We start from the raw sequence: 21,098 nt of genomic DNA on the forward strand, positions 1-21,098 counted from the left end.
GCGGGCCGGGTCCCTCCCAGGGCGGGAGCAGAACAGGCGGTGCCCGGGCGGCCGCGGAGCTATGGACGGCAGCGGGCCCTTCAGCTGCCCCATCTGCCTGGAGCCGCTCCGGGAGCCGGTGACGCTGCCCTGCGGCCACAACTTCTGCCTGGCCTGCCTGAGCGCGCTGTGGCCGCACCGCGGCGCGGGTGGCACCGGCGGGCCCGGAGGCGCGGCCCGCTGCCCGCTGTGCCAGGAGCCCTTCCCCGACGGCCTGCAGCTCCGCAAGAACCACACGCTGTCCGAGCTGCTGCAGCTCCGCCAGGGCTCGGGCTCCGCGCCCGGGCCCGGCCCGGGCCCGGCCCCAGCGCCGGCCCCGGAGCCCACGCCGCCCCGCGCACAGCCCAGCGCGCCGCCCAGCGCCCCCGAGCCTTCGGCGCCCTGCGCTCCCGAGCCCTGGCCGGGCGGCGAAGAGCCGGTGCGCTGCGACGCGTGCCCCGAGGGCGCTGCCCTGCCTGCCGCGCTCTCCTGCCTCTCCTGCCTCGCCTCCTTCTGCCCCGCGCACTTGGGCCCGCATGAGCGCAGCCCCGCGCTGCGCGGACACCGCCTAGTGCCGCCGCTGCGCCGGCTGGAGGAGAGCCTGTGCCCGCGCCACCTGCGGCCGCTCGAGCGCTACTGCCGTGCGGAGCGCGCGTGCCTGTGCGAGGCCTGCGCCGCCCAGGAGCACCGGGGCCACGAGCTCGTGCCGCTGGAGCAGGAGCGCGCGCTCCAGGAGGTGGGCGCGGGCACCGGGGGCGCGCCGGGGCGGGTGGCGGCCGCGCGCGGCCTCCGAGGGCCAGGGATCCCCGCCCCCACCCCTCTTCCTGGTAGGGTCCTAATGTCCTGCTCTAACCTGAGGCTCTTTGCTGTCCTTTCCAATACTGACAATGTCATCCATCCCCTCGCTGTGGGACGTTCTGCTCGAGATGGGAATGGGGGTTGGAGGGGCCCAGAGAGAACGCGGAAAGGACTGGAAGGGCGGACAGGGGGCCTGAAGCCGGGGTCCAGGCCGATGGGGGTCTAAGGCAAGGGGAAGCAGAGTCAGGCCCGCGGGCTCCCAGACCGGCTGATCCTGACAGCGCGGCTGTTGGGCCAGGCTGGGTTCTTCCCGGCTCCAGCTCAGATGGGGCCTGGGCTGAGGCATCGGGTTGAGATGGGTGTGGCAGGCGACAGGAGTGTGGCAGAGGGTGGACCGAGCATACAGACCGCTCTTGTCCAGCTGTTCCGGGGGCCCGTGGTGGGAGCATGTGCTCGCAGTCCGTCAGCTACCTCCGCCCCCAGTTTCCTCTGGCCTCCAGCCCGGTCTTGATGCCTCTGGCCTTGGGATTTTCCGTCTCTCCTGCCTGGAACAGTGACTCACAAGACCCAGGGGACTTGCCCGGAATCCCCATTTTTCAGGCCTGGACTGGGGACACAGACTCTTTGGGGACAGGGGACAGACAGCTGAATGCCCTCTGAGCAGCACCTACCCCACTCTCTCTGCCTGTACCTCACTGAAGGAAGCTCTCCAGTGAGTGTGAGCGACATTGAGGAGCATCGATGCGCCTGTACTTGCCCACTGGTCAGAGAGGGGAGGCCGACGACCCACAGCCAGTCAGCCTCCCCCCCGCCCCCCCGCCGCAGGCATTTGGGTATGGCACCCGCCTGGGCTTGAGGCACCCCGGCATATTATGGGACATCATGGCCACTCCCAGTCCCACCTACGCACAGATACCACCCCCCCGGTCATCCCTCTTCTCCCCCTTGCTGAGGCCTGGTAGCCCAGTGTAGGACGGTGGCCTCTGCCGGGCCCCATGCGAATTAATGGTGTCACCCACAGGCGGAGCAGTCCAAAGTCCTGAGTGCCGTGGAGGACCGCATGGACGAGCTGGGCGCTAGCATTGCACAGTCCCGGCGCACAGTGGCCCTCATCAAGGTCGGACCCCATGCTAACCCCATCCCCGTGCCGTCCTGCAGCAGGCTCCTGGCCATGGGAGCTTGGAGCATGCTCTGGTGCACTCCAAAAAAGCCTGTGCTCCGGGCACCGCCTGCCCCTGCCCCCGCCCCCCCGCCCCCCCCGGGGGGCATGAGCGGCTCCCCTGACCTGGCATGGGTCCAGGACCCCTCGGCCTGGTCCCTCTGTGCCCGCAAGAGGGCAGGGTGGGAAGGTGGGGTCTCGAAAGAATGGGGCCAGCATAACGCTGTTCTGGCCCTCACCCTTGTCCCCTGCGTCATCCCGTGCAGAGCGCAGCCTTGGCGGAGCGGGAGAGGGTGAGCCGGCTCTTCGCCGAGGCTGCAGCCATCCTGCAGGGGTTCCAGACAGAGGTGCTGGGCTTCATCGAGGAGGGGGAGGCCACCATGCTGGGCCGCTCCCAGGGTGACCTGCGGCGGCAGGAGGAACAGCGCAGTAGGCTAAGCCGGGCCCGCCACAACCTCGGGCAGGTCCCTGAGGCCGACTCCGTCAGCTTCCTGCAGGTAGGCGCCGCCCTTAGGGCCAGAGAGGGTGCAGAGGGGGGACAGGCAAGGAATGGAGAGAGAGGGCGGTGGGTGCCTGGCCCCCGGGGCTGTGCCATCCTCCCGGCAGCGCTGTCTCCCCCAGCCCGAGGAGCTGGAGCCAGCAAGGCCTTAAAAGTCATTTGTCTGGCACAGGGGTTGCTGGCACTGAGGCTGGCCCTGGAGGAGGGGTGCGGCCCTGGGACCGGCCCCCCGAGGGAGCTCAGCTTCACCAAGTCCTCCCAAGCTGTGCGGGCTGTGAGAGAGGTGCTGACTGAGGCCTGTGCCAGCCAGGGGGAGCGGCTGCGGGGGCCGGGCGGCGAGGAGGAGGAGGACCTGCAGAAGTTGGGCACGGAAGGTGGGTGCCCCCCCAAGTGACTCACCCTTCCTTCCCCAGTCTCCCCACACGGGCCCCCAGGCCTGGTACCCGTTCAGGAGCGGAGGATGGAAACTGCGGGCCTGGCGCAGGGTGGGACCCAACTCCTACCAGTGACGGGAGCCACCACTCAGTAATGACCCGTCCAGCCCCTTCGGCCACAACCTAGGGCATCAAGGGGGCTTCCCCTGCCCTGCCCTCTAGCTTCAGAGGGGCTGAGCCGGGAGGAGGTGGATCAGGGGCAGAACCCAAGGACCAGGCTTGCGTGTGAAGACAGGGTGCCATATATGGGTGTGTGCCTGTCTCCGGGTACAGGCTGGGAGGAAGGAGGAGGAGAGGGATTTCGGTCACAGGTTCAGAGGAGGAGCACCTTGCACCGCTGCCCAGCCATGGGCCGCTGGAGAGCACCCCTCCCCGCTGTCTCTTCTGCAGCCGATGCCGAGTCCCGAGACCCCGATAGCACCAACAACCTCGAGAGTGAGGCTCCCAGGGATTACTTCCTCAAGTGTAAGTGGCCACCTAGGCTCTCCCCTCTGGGCCCTCCCAAGGCTGCTGGGCTGAACCCTAGCACACAAAGGCTTGGATTCCCACCCCCCGTCATTCTTAGGGTGAACTGGGTCACCTCACGGGGTGCTCTCCAGTCGGGCTGAGTCGTGCCGGTCGCTAAGGAGGGGAGAGGCTGCGTTTGGGGCGGTGGGCCCCTCGGGGAGGGGCTGTCCCACCTACGCCTGGCGCTGAGCCCCCTGTCTCTTTCCCATCCGCGGGAGCAGTTGCCTACATCGTAGACCTGGACAGCGACACGGCAGACAAGTACTTGCAGCTGTTTGGGACCAAAGGTGTAAAGAGGGTACTGTGTCCCATCAACTACCCCGAGTCACCCACCCGCTTCACGCACTGCGAGCAGGTGCTAGGCGAGGGCGCCCTGGACCGGGGCACCTACTACTGGGAGGTGGAGATCATCGAGGGCTGGGTCAGCGTGGGGGTCATGGCTGAAGACTTCTCCCCGCAAGAGCCCTATGACCGGGGCCGGCTGGGCCGCAACGCCCACTCCTGCTGCCTGCAGTGGAACGGACGGAGCTTCTCCGTCTGGTTCCACGGGCTCGAGGCGCCCCTGCCCCACCCCTTCTCGCCCACCGTCGGGATCTGCCTAGAGTATGCCAACCGAGCCCTGGCCTTCTATGCCGTGCGGGATGGCAAGATGAGCCTTCTTCGGAGGTTGAAGGCCTCCCGGGCCCGCCGAAGCAGCACCCTGGCCTCTTCCATCGAACCCTTCCAGAGCCGCCTGGACAGCCATTTTGCGGGACTCTTCACTCGAAGGCTCAAGCCTGCCTTCTTCCTGGAGAGTGTGGATGCCCATCTGCAGATCGGGCCCCTCAAGAAGTCCTGCATATCCGTGCTGAAGAGGAGGTGATGCCAGAGGGCACCTCAGCTCTTGGGAAGCTTGCTTCTCTGCGCCCCCATCTTGCCCCACGGAAGGCACCTTGGAGTCCCCCACCTCCCCAGGCTTCTCATTCCTGGAGGCCTCCACCTTCCATATACTTGGCCTTCCGCCTCTCGAGGAGGAGGCTCCCAGTCCCCTTCAAGTGCCCCTCAGACCCTGTCCCCCTGCAGGCCTTGTTTCTGGGAGAGAAAGCCAGAGCTGGGGCAGATCCAGGCTACCCCAACCTCTCTTTTTCCAGGTTCCTGGGACAGTGCCTGGCACGTAGTAGGTGCTGAATAAATATTTGTTGAATGAATGACTCCTTTTTCTATCCTTCTCTCCACCCACCAAGAATTCTCACCTTTGGAGAGCTGGCCTTGAAAGGCAGGAGGTCCCAGGATTCCTGACAGGGGGTGGGGGTGGGGTGGGGAGGTGGGGGGAGCCCTGGCCCAGCCCTTTGGGGCAGCCCTACTCCCTGGTTCTGGGCCGGGGCAGCTGGAGGTGGCTTCTCCCAAGGGGGCCAGCCCCCCAGGCATTCTGGCTGCCTGAGCGTTTGCCTCGTAGCCTGTTCCTGTGAGCTATTTTCATCCTTGATGCCACAGCCCGATTTTGAACCTGCCTTCTGGTGTTTGTGCCCAGGGCTAAATGCAGACCACACACCCCCCCAGAGCAGGACACCACTCCTGGGTGTGGGCAAGAAAGTTCGAGAGCTCAAGCTTCTTTCACATACACACCTCAGTCGGGGAGGGTTGTGGCCGAGAGGGCCCCAGGGTGTGGCTGGAGGCGAGAATAGCTCCAAGAAAGGGGTCTGTGTCCTCCTCTGGAGCCCGCCTCACTGTCTCCACACCCAGCCTTGCAGCTGGGACGGGGCTCCGCGCTGGGGAGACCCGGGCCCTGCACCCTAGCAGAGCCTTTGCTTCTCTCCCAGGAAGGCCCGGTGTCCCCTGCTGCCCCAGGGCCCGCAGCCTGGCCCCGGGTGCCCACTGCGTTCAGCTTGCCCCCGGAGGCTACACAGCGAGTGTGTTTCCAGGCCAGTCCTGATCCCTGGGTTCTCTGTGGCCCAGGTGCCCCCTAGGGAGGGTCCAGGTCTGGAGGACAGGGACAGACAGAGGCCTCTCAGGCACTAGCCCAAGGTCAGACGGGACCATGGGTGAGTTATGCAGCCAGACAGCAAGGTCATACAAGTCTGGCCCTGCCTCGGCTGCTAAAAATAGCCCCTCAGAGCTCTGCTTTTGCCCCAGCAGCCAGGATGTTGTTTTTCCGGGTGGGGCCTCCTTGCTCCTGGAGCTTTATGTTTTCCAAACGGTTTCCTTGGCAGCCAGGGCCCCCAGATCACCAGAATGGGGATGGCTGCTCCTGTCACCATCACACACATGAGCAGATGGGGGCTTGCTAGAGTCCCCTCACCTGCAGAAGCCTCCCACCTTTCACAGAGCCCCTCCCACCGCCATATCCTCCGCTCGGTCTCAGTTCACCCTCCCCCAGCTAGGCACTTCCCTCGGGTCCCTGACTTTGCAGGGCCCTGGCATGTCATGGAACGTGAGCTAGACAGAGGGGGCCCCTGGTTGGAATTCGGGCCTGCCTAGCCAAGCCTGCAGCCATAGCAGTCCCTGCTACTTGCAGAGTGATGCCCAGCTTCCAGAGCTCATGGAACCTTGTGCATCGTCACACCAAATCCCAGCGTCTGTCGCTTTACAGCTCAGAGCAGGAGACAGGCTCATCTGGGCTGCACAGCTAGCAAGCGGCTGTCTGGGCCGGACTCCAGCTTTCAGCGTTATTCCCGGTCTGGAGTGTTCTCGGCAGCCCTGCACTTCCTCTGCGACTCTGGGATAATGCTAGAGCGGGAGGGGCGGCGTGTGTGAGAGATGCTCCAAGAAGATCCCAAGCTCCAAGGAGGTACACTGAGGCAGGGCGGGCTGGCAGAGCAGGAGGAGCAAGCCGGGGGGGCCAGCCCCTCACTGCCCCTGCTGACAGAACAGTTGGTATGGGCTTCATCCAGACTGCTTGCAGAAAGAGAAAGTGCTTAAAAGAAAAAGTGCTTAAAAGAAAAACATGTTAGAAAGCCACCCATCTAGTCTAAACCTTCTACCGCTATCATTTCCAGATGAAGAAACTGAGGCATGGGACCACGCAGGAGCTGCCCAAGGCCACCCAGTCCGGGACACCAGCTCCACGTTCCACGGCTTAGGTACGTCCTGTGCTTAGAAATCTACACACACACACACACACACACACACACACACACACACACCCTGCTTCCCAGCAGTGTCCCTTGTGTAAGAAGTGCCCTCCACCGCACCCCAGTTCCCACGGCCACCAGAGCCCTTGGCAGAGCCTGTGGTCTCCAAGCTCCTACCAGAGCCACCACCCCCCCACCCCGCCCCGAGCCCCTGCTGGTCACACAAAATGGTGGAGAGCAGAGAGTGTGAAGGGTCTTCTGAGGCTGTGTTTGGTATTAGCTGAATCTGGCTCCTGTGGGCCAGGCGGGGAGCCAACTTCCACTTCGGCTTTGTTTCTGTGGGAAAATGAGCTCCAGAGTCCCAAACAGCGGACTGAGTAGTGGCCTTAATCACTGCTCTGTCTTAGCAGCCACCGTCCTGTATCCTCATGTGTTTGCATTTGCCCCCCACACACACTCCAGGAGGAAAGTGGCTGAGCATCCTCTCCCCTCCCTTCTCGTCCCCTCCCCCGTCCCCTCCCAAGGACAGGCCTTCCTTCACACTCCCCTCCTCCCAGGCTCAGGGTGAGGCTGGACCCAGACTGTGGCCAAGCCGGGAGGGGCTGGGCGGGGCGGGGCTGAGGCCTGCAGATCCCCGCTGGGCTGGTGCTAGGGGTTCTGCAGGGGGGAAAGTGGCATCTAGCTGCCGGGTCTGCGTCCCATTCAGCCCCACACGTGACACACGAATTCCCATTGGTGCCACCACGCAAAGCATGCAACGTAGATCACTCCCTTGTTCCACAGTCACATCTTCCAGAAGATGCATAGGAACTGCAGGAGCCCCTTAGGAGGTCCTCATGGGCTTCACCCAGGGTGGAACCCTCAACCTCCTTCCCCAGGGCCCTCAGAGATCCATGGCACAGAGCACTGAGGCAGGCAGGAAATAGGCTTTGGTATCCTGTGTACTTTATCTTTAAAAGACATTCAAACTTTGAATTTTACTCCATTAAGAGCTCCCATTTTGCTTTAATGTAAAAAGCAACACTTTTCTGCCCCAGCAGTGGAGAATTTTCGGGTGTGAGTTTTGGAATCAGAAAGTTTTGGCTAAAAATTCCCCTTCCGCCATTTCCTGACCATAGGCTTTGGGCAGGTTGTGAGCCCTTCCACGCCTGGGTTTCCTCACTGGTGAAACAGGATAAGAGTGGAACCGCATAGCATTATTTTGAAGATTGAAAGAGATAATGTAGGCGACGTGGTTGGCACAAGTCCTGGCACAGATTGAGCTTTCTTTTTTTTTTTTTTTTAAGATTTTATTTATTTATTCGACAGAGAGAGAGCCAGACACAAAGAGAGCACAGCAGGGGGAGCAGCAGAGGAAGAGGGAGAAGCAGGCTCCCCAATGATCAGGGAGCCCGATGCGGGGCTTGATCCCGGGACCCCAGGATCATGACCTGAGCCGAAGGCAGACGCTTCACAGCCTGAGCCTCCCAGGCGCCCCCAGAGTGAGCTTTCAATAAGTGTTGTTGTTGTTATTATTCCCCAGAATAATTGAGTAAGATCAATACTCTTGGAGGATTTGTCCATCCTTGGGGGATCCCCAGATCTGTTCTTCAGGAGCTGAGATGAGCCCAGACCTTCGTCTGCCAGGACACTACGTTACGTCCCACTCACTAAGATTGGAAACTTTCACTCACTCATTTAACAATATTTATGCAGTGTGGGGCACTGTGCTTAGTGCTAGGGATACAGACATGAGTGACCTAAACAGGGATGCCCTGCCCTCATGGGACTTCACAAAGGGCTACACAATAATTGTCGCACAAGGGCCACAACCCCACCTTCGGGAGATACCCAAAGGCACTGAACACAGAAACTTGACCAGATACTTCCACACCCATGTTCCTCATAGTTATTCACAGTAGCCAGATGGCAGAAGCAACTCAAATGTCCATCGATGGACGAACGGATAAACAAAACGTGGTATTTACATATAATAGAATATTATTCAGCCTCAGAAAGGAATACTGAGGACACCTGCTACCACATGGATGGACCTCGAAGACATTACACTAAGTGACATAAGCCAAATGCAAAAGGACAAATCTCGTGTGATTCTATTTATATGAGGTTCCTACACTAGGCAAATTCAGGACAGAAAGTACCAGCAGCTGGGGGAAGAAGGGGGTGGGGAGTTAGCGTTTAGTGGGGACGGAGTTTCGGTTTGGGACGATGACAAAGATCTGGAGATGGATGGTGATGAGGGCCACAGGACAATGTACTTAATGCCACCAAACTGTGCCCTTGAAAAGATTAAAACAGGGGCGTCTGGGTGGCTCAGTCAGTTAAGCATCTGCCCTCAGCTCAGGTCATGATCCCAGAGTCCTGGGATGGAGCCCCGAGTCAGTATGGCTCCCTGCTCAGTGGGGAGCCTGCTTCTCCCTCCCCCTCTGCCCCTCTCCCTGCTCATACTCTCTCTCTCTCTCTCAAATAAATAAAGATTAAAACAGTAAATTTCTTTTAAGTAAACCTTACCCCCAATGCGGGGCTCAAACTCATGACCCCGAGAGCAAGAGTCGCATGCTCTCCCGACAGCCAGCCAGTCGCCCCAAAACAGTACATTTTATGTGATGTGTATCTTACCGCTGGGGGCGGTGGGGGAGGTTCAGAACATGTCTCCTGTGCGGGAGAGACTTGAAAGACAACAGATGCAGGAAGGGCGTTCTGGCCTCCCCTTTTCTTCCTGAAAAGAGGAGATAAAACTCCCACGTGAAAGATGGCCTTCCTATACCAGGAGGAAAAAAACATTCTTATCACCAGAGAGGGGATGTTGAGGCCTAGGGACATCTATACAAATCAGCCTTGTTAAAACAACTTCCTTGAGCCTTCTCCAGGATTACTCTTTGTGCAGCCTCGTGTATAAGCACTTAGGCCTAAGTTTTGGGGTCTTCTCTTTCCCGCGAAGGCTCCTGGGAACATACAAAAATAAAATCTGTCTGCTTTTCTCCTCTTAATCTGTCTGATGTCGACTTAATTCTCAGGTCCCACTAGAGACCCCAAGAAGGTAGAGGAAAAGTTTTGCCTCCCCACCACCACAATAAAACAAAACAAAACCCGCGTTTCCCAGATATGGAAAAAAAGAAAAGGACGGTGGCCTGGAGAAAGGACCCTACTAGGGTCAGGGAGGGGCTAATCCTAGGGGTGACCTCTTGCACAACAGAGAGCTGAGGCCCGCTGACCAAGGACAAACGGGGCAGGGGTGGGCAGGGCCTGGCCAGAACACTCCCACCCCCCCCACCCCCGGGGCGGGAGTGCAATGAGGGTAGGGAACAGCATGAGGTGGACAAGCAAGGTCTGGCTTAGCAGAGCCTGGTCAGGATTCTGGACTTTTCCTGGGAGCAGGGTGTCACATGGGGAAACAGTACAATCAGATTTGAAAGTCTAAAATCCCTCTGTAATTTAGGTGAGAAGTGGGTTTAAGGAGAGAGAAGTGGACAAGAAGGACGAAGGATGCCCCACCTTGCGTCTTTCCAGGAAGGAGAGGAGTCCTCCCCAACCTCTGGGAAGGAGCATCCAGAATAGCAGGGAGGGGCCCACATCCAGGACAGCCTCTCTGGGCTCTCTTCTCCCTGAGGCCCCTCCATCAGAGGGGTGGCTCCTCAGTGCTGGGGTGGGGACACCTTCAGAGGTGACACCCTTGTCTCTCTGGCTTTCTGGGGTTTTGGAGGCACAGAAGTGGAAACAGACAGCAGGAGGTTTGCGCAAACACTCCTGCAGCAGGAATTGCTCACAACAGGCCATGCAGCTGCCTCTGGGGACATTGAATTGGACAGAGCCGGGAGGTCTGGACTGGGAACGTGGGGTGGGGCTCATCTCCATAGCAACCAGAAATCACCCCAGATGTGCCCTGGCTCTGCCTCCTGATGGAGGAGCAAGGAACAGGCGTTACTGAAAGAGCCAGTCAAAATGACCTGCCCCGACATCGCTCACGTCCACATCACCGACGCCTCACGTGGCATCTGCGACTCCAGCAACACAGCCCACCCAACCAGCAGCAGATGGCCCAAAAGTGAGGGTCACCAGGAGTTTTCTTTCTCTCACTGGCTTAGTGGAAAGAGGACAACTGGGTGAGTGAAAAAAACTGGTGTATCGAGCGTGAATTGGTTCCGTAATACTCAGGTATGAGAAATGTCAGAATTTTTCCTAAATGAAATAAAATGTGATTATGAGCTGCCCTTTGCCAAGAGGTTAAGGTATTCAACCTCAGGCATGTTTGGAAGGGTGGTGGTCCTTCTCCTTGGTAGAACAATCGTCTGGGGTTTACACGGTGCCACCAGCCAGGAGAGCTTCTCTGGGGGTTGGGCATTTTCTTTCCACAGGGGCAGCTGCTGAGATACCCATTGTCGGGGCCCAAGTGGTCCTTGTACGGCGAGCCTTCTCTCCCCTGCGCCAAGCGAGGTTTGGGGATCGCGCCACGCTGTCATCTTTCTGCTCCAAACCCACTGTCACAGTCCACTAGAGCTGTCATAACAAAGGACGACAAAGTAGAAACTATTGTCTCAGAGTTCTGAAAAACAGAGTTTGAAATCAAGGTCTTGGCAGATTTAGTTCTTTCTGAGGCTGTGAGGGAGAATCTGTACCAGGCCCCTAGCTTCTGGCAGTTGCTGACAATATTTGGCAATCCTTGGCTTGTAGATCTCTGCCTTCATCTTCCCATGGCCTTCTCCCTGTGTGCCTGACTGTGTCCAAATTTTCCCTTTTTATAAGGACACCAGTCATATTGGATTAGGGCCCCCCTAATGACCTCATCTTTAATGACATCAGCAACAAGCCTTCTTCCATTTAAGGTCACGTTCTGAGGTACTAGGGGTTAGGATGTCAACATATGAATTTGAGGAGGACCCAATTCAACCAATAACACTCACCCTCTACATCTGGCTTCCCGATGCTGGGGTCCCCCTGGGCCACCGCCAGCGGCTCCCTACAAGGCTCGGCCACCAGGGGGCACTAGAGAGCTTGTAGGGCTGGAGGAGGGGAAGGAGCCCGGGCTCCCTAGCTGCTCCGGGCTCCCCACCATCACAGGAAGTCTTCTTCACTGGTGGTGGCAGCTTCATACGCTTCTGGGATACTTCACCTTTTCCTTTACCAGAGCTTTATTTTATTTTATTATTTTTTATTTTTTTTTAAGATTTTATTTATTTGACAGAGAGAGACACAGCGAGAGAGGGAACACAAGCAGGGGGAGTGGCAGAGGGAGAAGCAGGCTTCCCGCGGAGCAGGGAGCCTGATGTGGGGCTCGATCCCAGGACCCTGGGATCATGACCTGAGCCGAAGGCAGCCGCTTAACTGACTGAGCCACCCAGGCGCCCCTATTTTATTTTTTTTATTTTTATTTTATTTTATTTTATTTTTTTTAAAGATTTTATTTATTTGACAGAGAGAGCACAAGCAGAGGGAGAGAGAGGGAGAAGCAGGCTCCCCGCGGAGCAGGGAGCCCGATGCGGGACTCGATTCCAGGACCCTGGGATCATGACCCGGGCCGAAGGCAGCCGCTTAACTGACTGAGCCACCCAGGTGTCCCACCAGAGCTTTATTTGAATTCTTTACAGTAAAATTTCCCTGGTCCAATAGCTGCTGTGGTTTCTGCCTCCTGAATGGACACTTTCACACAACCCAAACCACAGTTCTTGGCGTTCGGCCCCTCTACTCCCAACAGCCACACCCCACCTCTTGGGATTGCCGGATGGGAGCAGAGCAGGGGGCCTACCACTAGAGAATCCCCCAAATTCTGCTTCTGTCCCTGGGCTCTGGGAAGCACCCCTTCCCCTCTCTAGATCCAGCCACTCACACACACACACACACACACACACCCCCATCCAGCCCTACAGCCCCACCTGCACACTGTGGGCCTTTCTGTCTCTGAAGGATGTGGCCACTTCTGTGCTCAGCCAGCACTGAGAACATCTGCTGGAGAACCCATAAGCCCGCCCTGGGAACAAGAAGCCTCGCCTGCCCTCTTGGCTAAGAGATGGGAAGACGCCTCTCGGCCTTTGAGTCGGCTACCTCGTAAAGAGTGAAGAAAGAACGTAATATCCACACAACCGCTTTGCCACACAAAGAGGCCGAGACTTACCTAAAGCACACTGACACAACCCTTTAGCATACTGATTTGGGAACCCTAAATGTGAGACAGTATCAGCTTTAGGAGCCGGGTGGATGTAGGTCCCCATGGTGGGGGTGGGGGTGGAGGGTGGAGGTGCTAGCCTCGACTCCAAACTTCCCTTCCCTTCTCTCCCCGCCGCATCCCACCCACCCCCACCCTCAGCCTTTCTTCTGGAACAGGGGTTTTCAAGCTGAAGATTGCAAAATCAATTTAGTGCATAACAATTAGCAATTTTTCAAATTACAAAATAAAGTAGAAAATTGCAGAGTACATCAAAATCTAAAATAAAAATTGTCTCAAAGCTGGTCTAGGGAAAATCTTTTATTTTTTGCTTTTAGCTGATGTAATTCTGTCTCCTTTTAGGAAAAAAAAATAGCATGCATGATAAAATGCTTAAGCAATGTTTAGATGAATTTTAATAGCATTAAGATTTGTTCTGGGAAATTAGTTACCCACTCACCCACCCAGCTGTCTTCCATCAGGAGCCCGGTGACCAAACAATGGCTGACAGTTCTTTTTCTCTAAAACGTCCCCTTCAAGAGGGGATCTGTGAATTGGTGCACCAGGGGCCTTTTTCTTGGCTTGCAAGGTTGCAATAATACTTTAACATGTGCTAACTAATGCAACAGAAAAGTATTCTTCTGCAGCATAAAGTAAGGGTAGGTATTGATTCAGGGAAGTTGTACTCAAGCCCCGTGGGCCAGCCACCAGCGGACACAGCCTGCAGGCCTGCCCTGAGCCCCCAGCCACGAGGAGGAGGGAAGCAGTTCTTGTTAGGTTTGGATTCTGAGGAGCGCCCACGGAAAGTGCGGATCAGTTCTGGAGCGGTTGTCGTTTCTGAGAAGGAATCAGAAGCAGCGGGGACTGCCTAGGGATGGGGGACTGTCACTAGGTGAGCGGCTTAGCAGTGGGGCACCCCCACTAATCGCTGGGAATTGCAAAGCCTGTCTAGGGGTACCACTGATAAGAAAGCAGCAGTCGCTGAGAGGGGGCTGTCATGCTGTCTTAAAACTGCCACATGTCCTTGGGAGGGAAGCATGTTTTCTGCTAGCTTTGCTGTAGGCTCTGGGTCTAGCCTGACTGACTGTTGGGCTGTTGTTTTCTATTTCAGTCTGAGTTGATTTTTACTCTTTCAGTCCCAAACAGGTCTTTCCTTTTCCTTTTTTTTAAAGATTTTATTTATTTGAGAGAAGGAGTGTACAATCAGGGGGAGAGGGAGAGGGAGAAGCGGGCTCCCAGACTCGATCCCAGGACCCCCAGGATCACGACCTGAGCCGAAGGCAGACACTTAACCGACGTGGCCCCCCATGCGCCCCAGGTCTTTCCTTTTTCGGTTGCACTTATAAATACAGATCTGTGTGTACCCAGTCTTGATATAAAATGTATTTCTTACTGTGGGTCAAGGTTAATAAAAAGCCACCATCTGGTAAACTGCTTCCTAATCTTTTCAATGTTGTGGCACACATCGAAAGTGATTCTTTGTTCAGTACAAATGGTATTTGTTCTGCTCACTGGGGCAAATACATAATGCTTCCTGGGGCTTCAGAGGTGACTGGGCGCTGGCTGTCCTGGGTGAAAGCAGCAGTATGTCAGGCCCATTCGGGCTCCTGCTTAGCACACCACTCAAGAAGCTTCCCTCTGGAGAATAGGAACTATTACAGTTCAGCGAAAAGTGATCATTTCTGGAAACACAAAGAGCCTATGTGGACTCCAAGGCAGGAGAGGTCTGAGGTCTGAGCCCTGGGCCCAGATGGGGCACTTTGCCGCTGACTTGGTTCAGTAATGAACTGCCCTTGAGCCCCTCAGCGTGGGTCCTGGAAACCACTGGCCCCCTTCACAGCTGGGAGTGACTCTAACAATGTGTTCACATGGTCATATATTTTAATTTTGTTATTATTATTTTTTAAGATTTTCTTTTCTTTTTTTTTTTAAAGATTTTATTTTTAAGTAATCTCCACACCCAACGTGGGGCTCAAAACTCACAACCCCAAGACCAAGAGTTGCGTGCTCTACTGACTAAGCCAGCCAGGTTTCCCACAGTCATATGTTTTTATTAAACTTGCAAAAATTGGACATTGAAGCTGGAACCAACTGAGCCTGCTAGCTCTTCTCCATTCTGACTTCCTTTTCAACACATTTCCTCTCCTGTCAGGAGGCCTAAGTGTGGCCACAGCTGTGTATACTGTGTATTCATGATTGTGTATTTTAGTTCTGAACAAAGCCTCCAAAAGCTGCAATAGCCTCTGCCACCGATGATGGAGTTGTGCAAAGGGGTGGGGGTGGGACTGGACTGTTGCCCCACCTTCCCTTTTATGGTCCTCAAAGCAATCATTCTTACATAACCTTTACTGGGTGGATTTTCGCTTTCTTTTTGAAATGTGTTAATAATATCTAGAATGTGCACAGTAAACAATTAAACAGTACAAGGAAGTATACAATAGACGGAGCCACCAGCGCACCCCAATTCCCAGACCCATGCCTCAATGGGATAATGCCAAAAACAATGTCTGGTGGCTCTTTCCAGAAATGTTATATCTAGATCTAGATCCTAATTTTAATACAAGCGAAAGTTTTTTGTTTTTTGTTTTTTTGCAGAAGCATATTCATACACCTGTTTGTACTTAACAGACTGGTACTCTTTCTGTATCTGCACATAGAATTTGCCTTCATTTTTTTTTTTTTTTAAACAGTGGCATAGACTTCATGTGCCAAAATTAATTTAACTACTGGGGCAGATTTTATCACGTGCATTCATTGCACTTGTCCTGCAAGGTCCCACCTGCTTGTGCTTAAGACTTCATAGAAGGCTGTTACATGTCTCAATCTTTCTGGGTTTTGATTCTTCACCTAGGAAATCTCTCTCAAGAGATAAGTCAAGCAGGTGAGTCCCCATGTTGGCCATCCCGTGTCAGGGAATCAGCTGTCTGCTTAAACTCAAACTCTGATCCCTTAAGATTAATGATGTACCAGCCCCACCACGTGGGGAGTGACACCCCTCCTTACCCCCTCAAAGATCCACCTCGGAGATGGTGTTAGTTTACACAATAACTACAGCTGCCCAGGGGCGCCGCCCAGTGCCGGGTCCCAAGCTGAAATGAGTCAGCTCTATTTTGTGAGCCATATAACGGGGCCGCAGGTCTCGCCTTGTGCCTAGTTCCATTCAATTACTGCGAGTCTTGTTTAAAGCTTCCAGCTGCAGGGCGGGCCGGACTGAAAGCCAGAACGTTCTAGAGGGAGCAGCGCCACCGCGAGGCCAGCTGCGGTGGAGACGGCCGGAAGGTGGGGGCGCTCCCGACCGAACAATGGGTTTGGTGGAGGCGTCAGGTCGGGGCACCGGGTTCCCCTCCCCACACGGACATTCTCACCCCCAACCTCGGAGGGTCTGGGTCTGACTTCATGACACGGACATAAGTTTTTCCTGACTCCTCTCTGCCAGCCCGCCAGCCCATCAGCCCACCACGTCCTGGAACCGGGCCTTGCACTCATCTACAAGGCTACAGTGACTACCGAATCCGAGGCAAAATCATAGACTCAGGGTTCCGCAAATGCTCTTTGAGCGAACAAAGATGCCCCAGCAAGTGACTGTTCCCCATTCCCCACACCCGGTTTAGATTACTACCCTCATTCTGTGAGTATGCACTCTTGTGCTCAGGGCCTCTACGATTAATTCCCCTGTGGCGTGTCCAGCTGTTTATTCCTGTCCCTTTGAGGACGGCGTGGGCAGTAGGGAATGCGCAGGCCGATTAGTTAGGCAATTAGGGGAGTCAATCCAGGCCTACGGTCTGGAAGACTACAAGTTCCAGAACGCATCCTTCCACTAGCGTAGGGAAAAGCCGATTGAGGGAGAATTGCCTTCGGGGAATTGTAGTCTTCAGCTTGTTTGTGATGCAGACGGAATTCGGGGAGTGGGGGGAGCGAGTAAACTATTACCACGTGACGCTCGAGATCAGGTGGTTGGGCCAGGCTCCGCGCAAGAGCTGTGATTGGCTGACTCTAATACGAACGACGCCACTAGGGGCGGGCCCTAGAGGGGCGCAAGCGCACTGCGTTGGGAGTCTCGGGACCCTTTTCCGAGAGACTATGGCGCTCAACAAGAATCACTCGGAGGGCGGCGGAGTGATCGTCAACAACACCGAGAGGTGAAAACACTGCGGAAGGATCTTGGAGGAGGGAAGGGCGGGCGTGGAAAGTAGGCCGGTGGGCGGTTGGGGATAAACCCGTGAACAGGCTGAACTGTCGGGGTGCGGTTTGGGGGAGGGTAACGGCTGGAGGCGGGGCCGGAGGCAGAGGGTGGGTCGCGGAGGAGCGGCTGGGATGTCGCGATTAGCCGTGGGATGGGGGGTGAGGCGGCTGGAGGGGGATGGGGCTTGGGGAGACGGGTGGGGCCCCGGGGTCGCTCTTGAGCCCCTTTCCCGGAGTCGATGACTTCAAGAGGTGGGAAGAGGTTAGATAAAAAATAATTGCCACTTTTTGAGCGGTTACTACGTTACTACGTGCCAGGCCGTGCTCCTCTTCTACTTTAATATGTAAGTGCGGCGCGGCGGATCATACTATTCAACACATTTTACAAGTAGGGAAACTGAGGCACGGAGAGGCTTAAGTAACTTGCCTGAGATCACAGAGCTGTAAATAACACAGATGGGATTCCAGGAAAGGCGTCTTTACTCTAAAGTCAGTAGGCTTAACTACAGTGCATAGCCTTCCAGTATGTTCCAGAACTGCTGAGTTTCCAGATGAGAAACTGAGGCCCAGAGGCGCAGTTAAATAGATATTTGTCAGATGAACACATTTCCTGGCACGGTGTCCGTCCTTGTGTCTTTCTTCCCCGCCCCCCTGGCCCCTCCAATCGATTCTGTCCTCTCTTCTGTCTGTGGACTTCTCGGGGGCTTCTCTCCTGCTCCTTGGGCACAGGGAATTAAACCATCTAGCCTTGGTTGAGCTACGCTGACCCTGAAATGCCTCTTGAAGGCAGAAGGCTTATGAGGAGTCTGAGTCCTCAGAAGAGACTTGGTGGGATCAGAGCCTTATAGCCTGCCAGGGCCAGCACTCAGGAATGCTTGATGAGTCAGGAGAAAGCCTGGGATGCCCCTGGCTTCAGAATGCTGACGTTCCCTCCATCTTACCTGCTCAGGGTCTGCTGGACCAGCCTATTCCTGGTATGACCTCTTTTCTCTGAGCTCTACTTCTTAAATATATATATATATATTTTTAAGATTTATTTTAGAGAGAGAGAGAGGGCCTGTGGAGCTCAGGGGGTAGGAGCAGAGGGAGAGGAAGAGAGAGAATCCACAAGCAGACTCCCATGCGGGGCTCAATCCCAGGACCCTGAGATCATGACCTGAGCAGAAACCAAGGGTTAGCCACCTAACCGACTGAGCCACCCAGATGCCCCTCTGAGCTGTACTTCTCTTTTCTGGTACCAGTCCTCTTCCCCACCTTCCCTAGTGAAGAAAGTTGTGATATTTGGGAGGAGGAGGAAGACAAATGGAACCATGTGGACTTGGACCTTGTTATCTTATAATCAGAGAAACCTCACATTGTTCCCGGTTTGTCTCTCTGTGTACGAGCCAGTCCCGGGCCTGGAAAAACACTTTTGATGCCATTTGGTAACATCTCCTGGGACTCTTTTTCTTTCTTTCTCAGTGGGACTTTGTGGGACAAGAAGGTATCTGTCCTGGTGAGCCTCCTACCTGGCTTCGGGCTCTGTGCTGCTAAACAATGGTGTGCCTTGTTTTAGAAAATGCTTCAGCCTCATTTCTGAAAAAAATTGTGTGTACGGCAACTGGAGTTTAAATTAGTGTTTAAAATTTCATGTGTAAAATAGTGAGGCTTATTCTTCAAGTGATGAATCCCTTTGAGAGTGATGAAAAGCCGCAAATTCTTCCAGAAAAATGCATGGACACCATTATCTCAAGGGCTTCATGGACTCACACCCCTGCAGACCCAGTTCAGGAAGCCCAGGTTTAAAGGAACCGTGACATCAGCCCTTTGGTAATGCGTAGAGTCATGCCTTAGAGGGTTTATATATCAGTACTAATAAACCAATGAAAACAGACACCTATTATAGGGTCTCAGAAGAAAATGAGAGCGTTAACCCAGGTAATCTAACGTGATTTGAGGGATGACGGTGTTACAGCTTTATTGCCCTTGGCTCTTCTGCTGTGGTCACCTGGGGGGTCTATATGTGGGGCTTGGGGAAATTCTGTAGACCCCCACCTTGCTCATCTCTTCTGAGGCTGTATTAATGGTTTCCTTGCAGTGGTGTCCAAACAGGTTTGAGACCCGACGTGCTGATCACCTGCTTACCGGGGGGCGGGGGGGTGGGGGGACGGGGGTTGTCAGTCCCTGGGGAAAGCAGGTCATGGCTCTGAACTGGCTCATTAGGGCCTGTCCTCGTTTCTCATCACAGCATCCTGATGACTTATGACCACGTGGAACTTACATTCAGTGACATGAAGAACGTGCCCGAGGCCTTCAAAGGGACCAAGAAAGGCACCGTCTACCTTACCCCGTACCGGGTGAGTCGCTCCGTGTGATGGTTTGAAAGCTTGTGATTCCTGATGGCGGACGGTGAGTGTTAGGTCAGCCTCAGCCTCATGAGCCCAGTGGCCTCTGAACCTGGTGAACGTTAGCTCCTCGCTCACGTGTTTCTGTCATGTACTCCTGGGTTCTAGAATCACCAGACTCTCTGGGCAGCTGAACCAACCCCTAGGCATTGAATCCATGCAAATTCCGGAACAGTTGGTGTGAAATCTGTATGTTGTTGGGTGCCGCTGCCCGGATGACTTGGGCCTGGAGTGGGGAGGCTGTTAACGATTTTGATTTCTGTAAGCGCAGCGCACGAGGCCTTCGTGCACGTCCAGAATGACAAATGTGGTAAACAGGGTACAGTAACATGGCCAGAGCCTCCAGGCTGGGCAGACAGCCCGGTACAGCCCTGCAGAGCCAGGAGTGCCAGACTGCAGCGTGGGCCTTGCCTGAGACTGACCCAGGCCGACGGGAGCCTTCCAGAGAAAGACAAATGGCCATTCTTGGAAAAGGTTCACTGCCCATAGCTACCAGGAGTTAGAGTTAAAGATGGTTGGAAGAAAGGGGCATATCTTCCAGTTTTCATCACCGAGACTTAGCAGAGACAAGGGAGTCTCAAAACCCCTTTTATGGTGGCATCTTCAGTCCCAGATCGAAGGGTTTAAAAGAGGGTTTTCCGGGGCGCCTGGATGGCTCAGTTGGTTAAGTGACTGCCTTCGGCTCAGGTCATAATCCCAGAGTCCTGGGATCGAGTCCCGCGTCGGGCTCCCAGCTCAGTGCGGAGCCTGCTTCTCCCTCTGATCCTCTCCCCTCTCATGCTGTTTCTCTCTCTCTCAAATAAATCTTTAAAAAAATAAAATAAAAGAGGGTTTTCCAGTTGTGGGGTGGGACACTCTTGCTGTGTGGGCAGCCCCCTTCTCCCGGGATCCAGCACCTCCTCCCCTCCTTCGCTCTCCTTTCTGTGAAGCTCGGGCTACACCTCCCCCTTCTGGAAGCCGGAATTCCCTCCCCCTGCCTCCTTGCCCTAGCTTTACAGCCCCCTTCACTTGCCCACCACATCCACCACTTAAATGGCAGAGCAGCCTGTCCTTCTCACGTGCCCCGTGAGCAGCACGTTTTCCTGGTGAATACCCACGTTCAGCCTCTCCAGCCAGGCTGCACGGAGAGCCTTTCACTTTCTTTCTTTTTTTTTTTTGTAAATACTTATTTATTTGACACAGAGAGACACAGCGAGAGAGGGAACACAAGCAGAGGGAGAGGGAGAAGCAGGCTTCCTGCCGAGCAGGGAGCCCGATGCGGGGCTCGATCCCAGGACCCTGGGACCATGACCTGAGCTGAAGGCAGACGCCCAACGACTGAGCCACCCAGGCGCCCCGAGTCTTTCACTTTCAAAGCTCTTTCCAGGAGCGTCTGGTGCAGAGCTTGCCCTGGGGCCGCGGGGCCCTGGCCCTGGGAGCAGACTCCTCACACACAGGAAGTGATAGCAGAGCGGGCCAGGCTGTGATACGGGCACTGATGGCTCTCATCCTGTCTCCCTGCAGGTCATCTTTCTGTCCAAAGGCAAGGATGCCATGCAGTCCTTCATGATGCCGTTTTATCTGATGAAGGACTGTGAGATCAAGCAGCCCGTGTTCGGTGCAAATTACATCAAAGGAACGGTGAAGGCTGAAGCAGGAGGTGGGTGATGGGGGCTCAGGGACACAGACGGGGCTTCCAAAGAGGTTTTCTGGCCACGCCTCTGCTGTCTTAGAGACATTCCTCTTCGGCTGTCTTAAACACCCCCTAGCCTTGTCCTCTTCCTGGCTCTGGATTAGCTTCCAGGGCCCCCCACCTGGGCTGCCAGCTATTGAGCAGAGGGGGGCTTTTAACGACGAGAGCCAGGAGAGGCAGCCAGTGAAGATAGCAGCTCTGATCAGCTTTTCGGAGTGAAATCGGCCAAATGACTGAAAAATAAGTGAAAATTCTT

General features: G+C 55.5%; 2 protein-coding genes and 1 long non-coding RNA gene across 5 annotated transcripts in view; all 3 read left to right on the plus strand.

Moving 5' to 3' along the window:
* TRIM47 (tripartite motif containing 47) lies at nucleotides 1-4,602 on the plus strand. The gene is made up of 6 exons (XM_081804470.1): nucleotides 1-754; nucleotides 1,838-1,933; nucleotides 2,242-2,472; nucleotides 2,647-2,848; nucleotides 3,299-3,373; nucleotides 3,637-4,602. Exons 1-6 carry the CDS (start codon nucleotides 62-64, stop codon nucleotides 4,275-4,277), a joined length of 1,938 nt encoding a protein of 645 aa, XP_081660596.1. The 5' UTR covers nucleotides 1-61; the 3' UTR covers nucleotides 4,278-4,602.
* A 1,185-nt stretch (nucleotides 4,603-5,787) lies between these two features.
* LOC145717276 (uncharacterized) lies at nucleotides 5,788-11,303 on the plus strand. 2 transcript variants are annotated; one of them, XR_014140384.1, is made up of 3 exons: nucleotides 5,788-6,182; nucleotides 6,391-6,474; nucleotides 9,905-11,303. It is a non-coding gene; the product is annotated as an uncharacterized LOC145717276 (long non-coding RNA). The 2 variants fall into 2 exon arrangements; XR_014140383.1 differs by lacking the exon at nucleotides 9,905-11,303 and adding an exon at nucleotides 7,774-9,455.
* A 5,288-nt stretch (nucleotides 11,304-16,591) lies between these two features.
* The window catches only part of WBP2 (WW domain binding protein 2), an 8,621-nt gene continuing 4,114 nt past the window's right edge, over nucleotides 16,592-21,098 (plus strand). For both annotated transcript variants that reach the window (XM_081804488.1, XM_081804489.1), the window contains exons 1-3: nucleotides 16,592-16,743; nucleotides 19,014-19,122; nucleotides 20,674-20,809. In XM_081804488.1, the coding sequence (XP_081660614.1) occupies nucleotides 16,685-16,743; nucleotides 19,014-19,122; nucleotides 20,674-20,809 (304 nt within the window). In that variant the 5' untranslated portion in view covers nucleotides 16,592-16,684. The remainder of the gene's footprint in view (nucleotides 16,744-19,013; nucleotides 19,123-20,673; nucleotides 20,810-21,098) is intronic.

The sequence above is a fragment of the Leptonychotes weddellii genome, chromosome 15 (genome assembly GCF_054177405.1).
Source record: "Leptonychotes weddellii isolate Sample4059 chromosome 15, ASM5417740v2, whole genome shotgun sequence".
NCBI lineage: Eukaryota > Metazoa > Chordata > Mammalia > Carnivora > Phocidae > Leptonychotes > Leptonychotes weddellii.

Bases quoted from the DNA above. Each gene is read 5' to 3' on its own strand.
- TRIM47 (XM_081804470.1), top strand. From the start codon at position 62: ATGGACGGCAGCGGGCCCTTCAGCTGCCCCATCTGCCTGGAGCCGCTC. The intron at 2,473-2,646 runs GTAGGCGCCGCC...TGTCTGGCACAG, and splicing joins ACTCCGTCAGCTTCCTGCAG to GGGTTGCTGGCACTGAGGCT. The intron at 3,374-3,636 runs GTAAGTGGCCAC...CCGCGGGAGCAG, and splicing joins CAGGGATTACTTCCTCAAGT to TTGCCTACATCGTAGACCTG.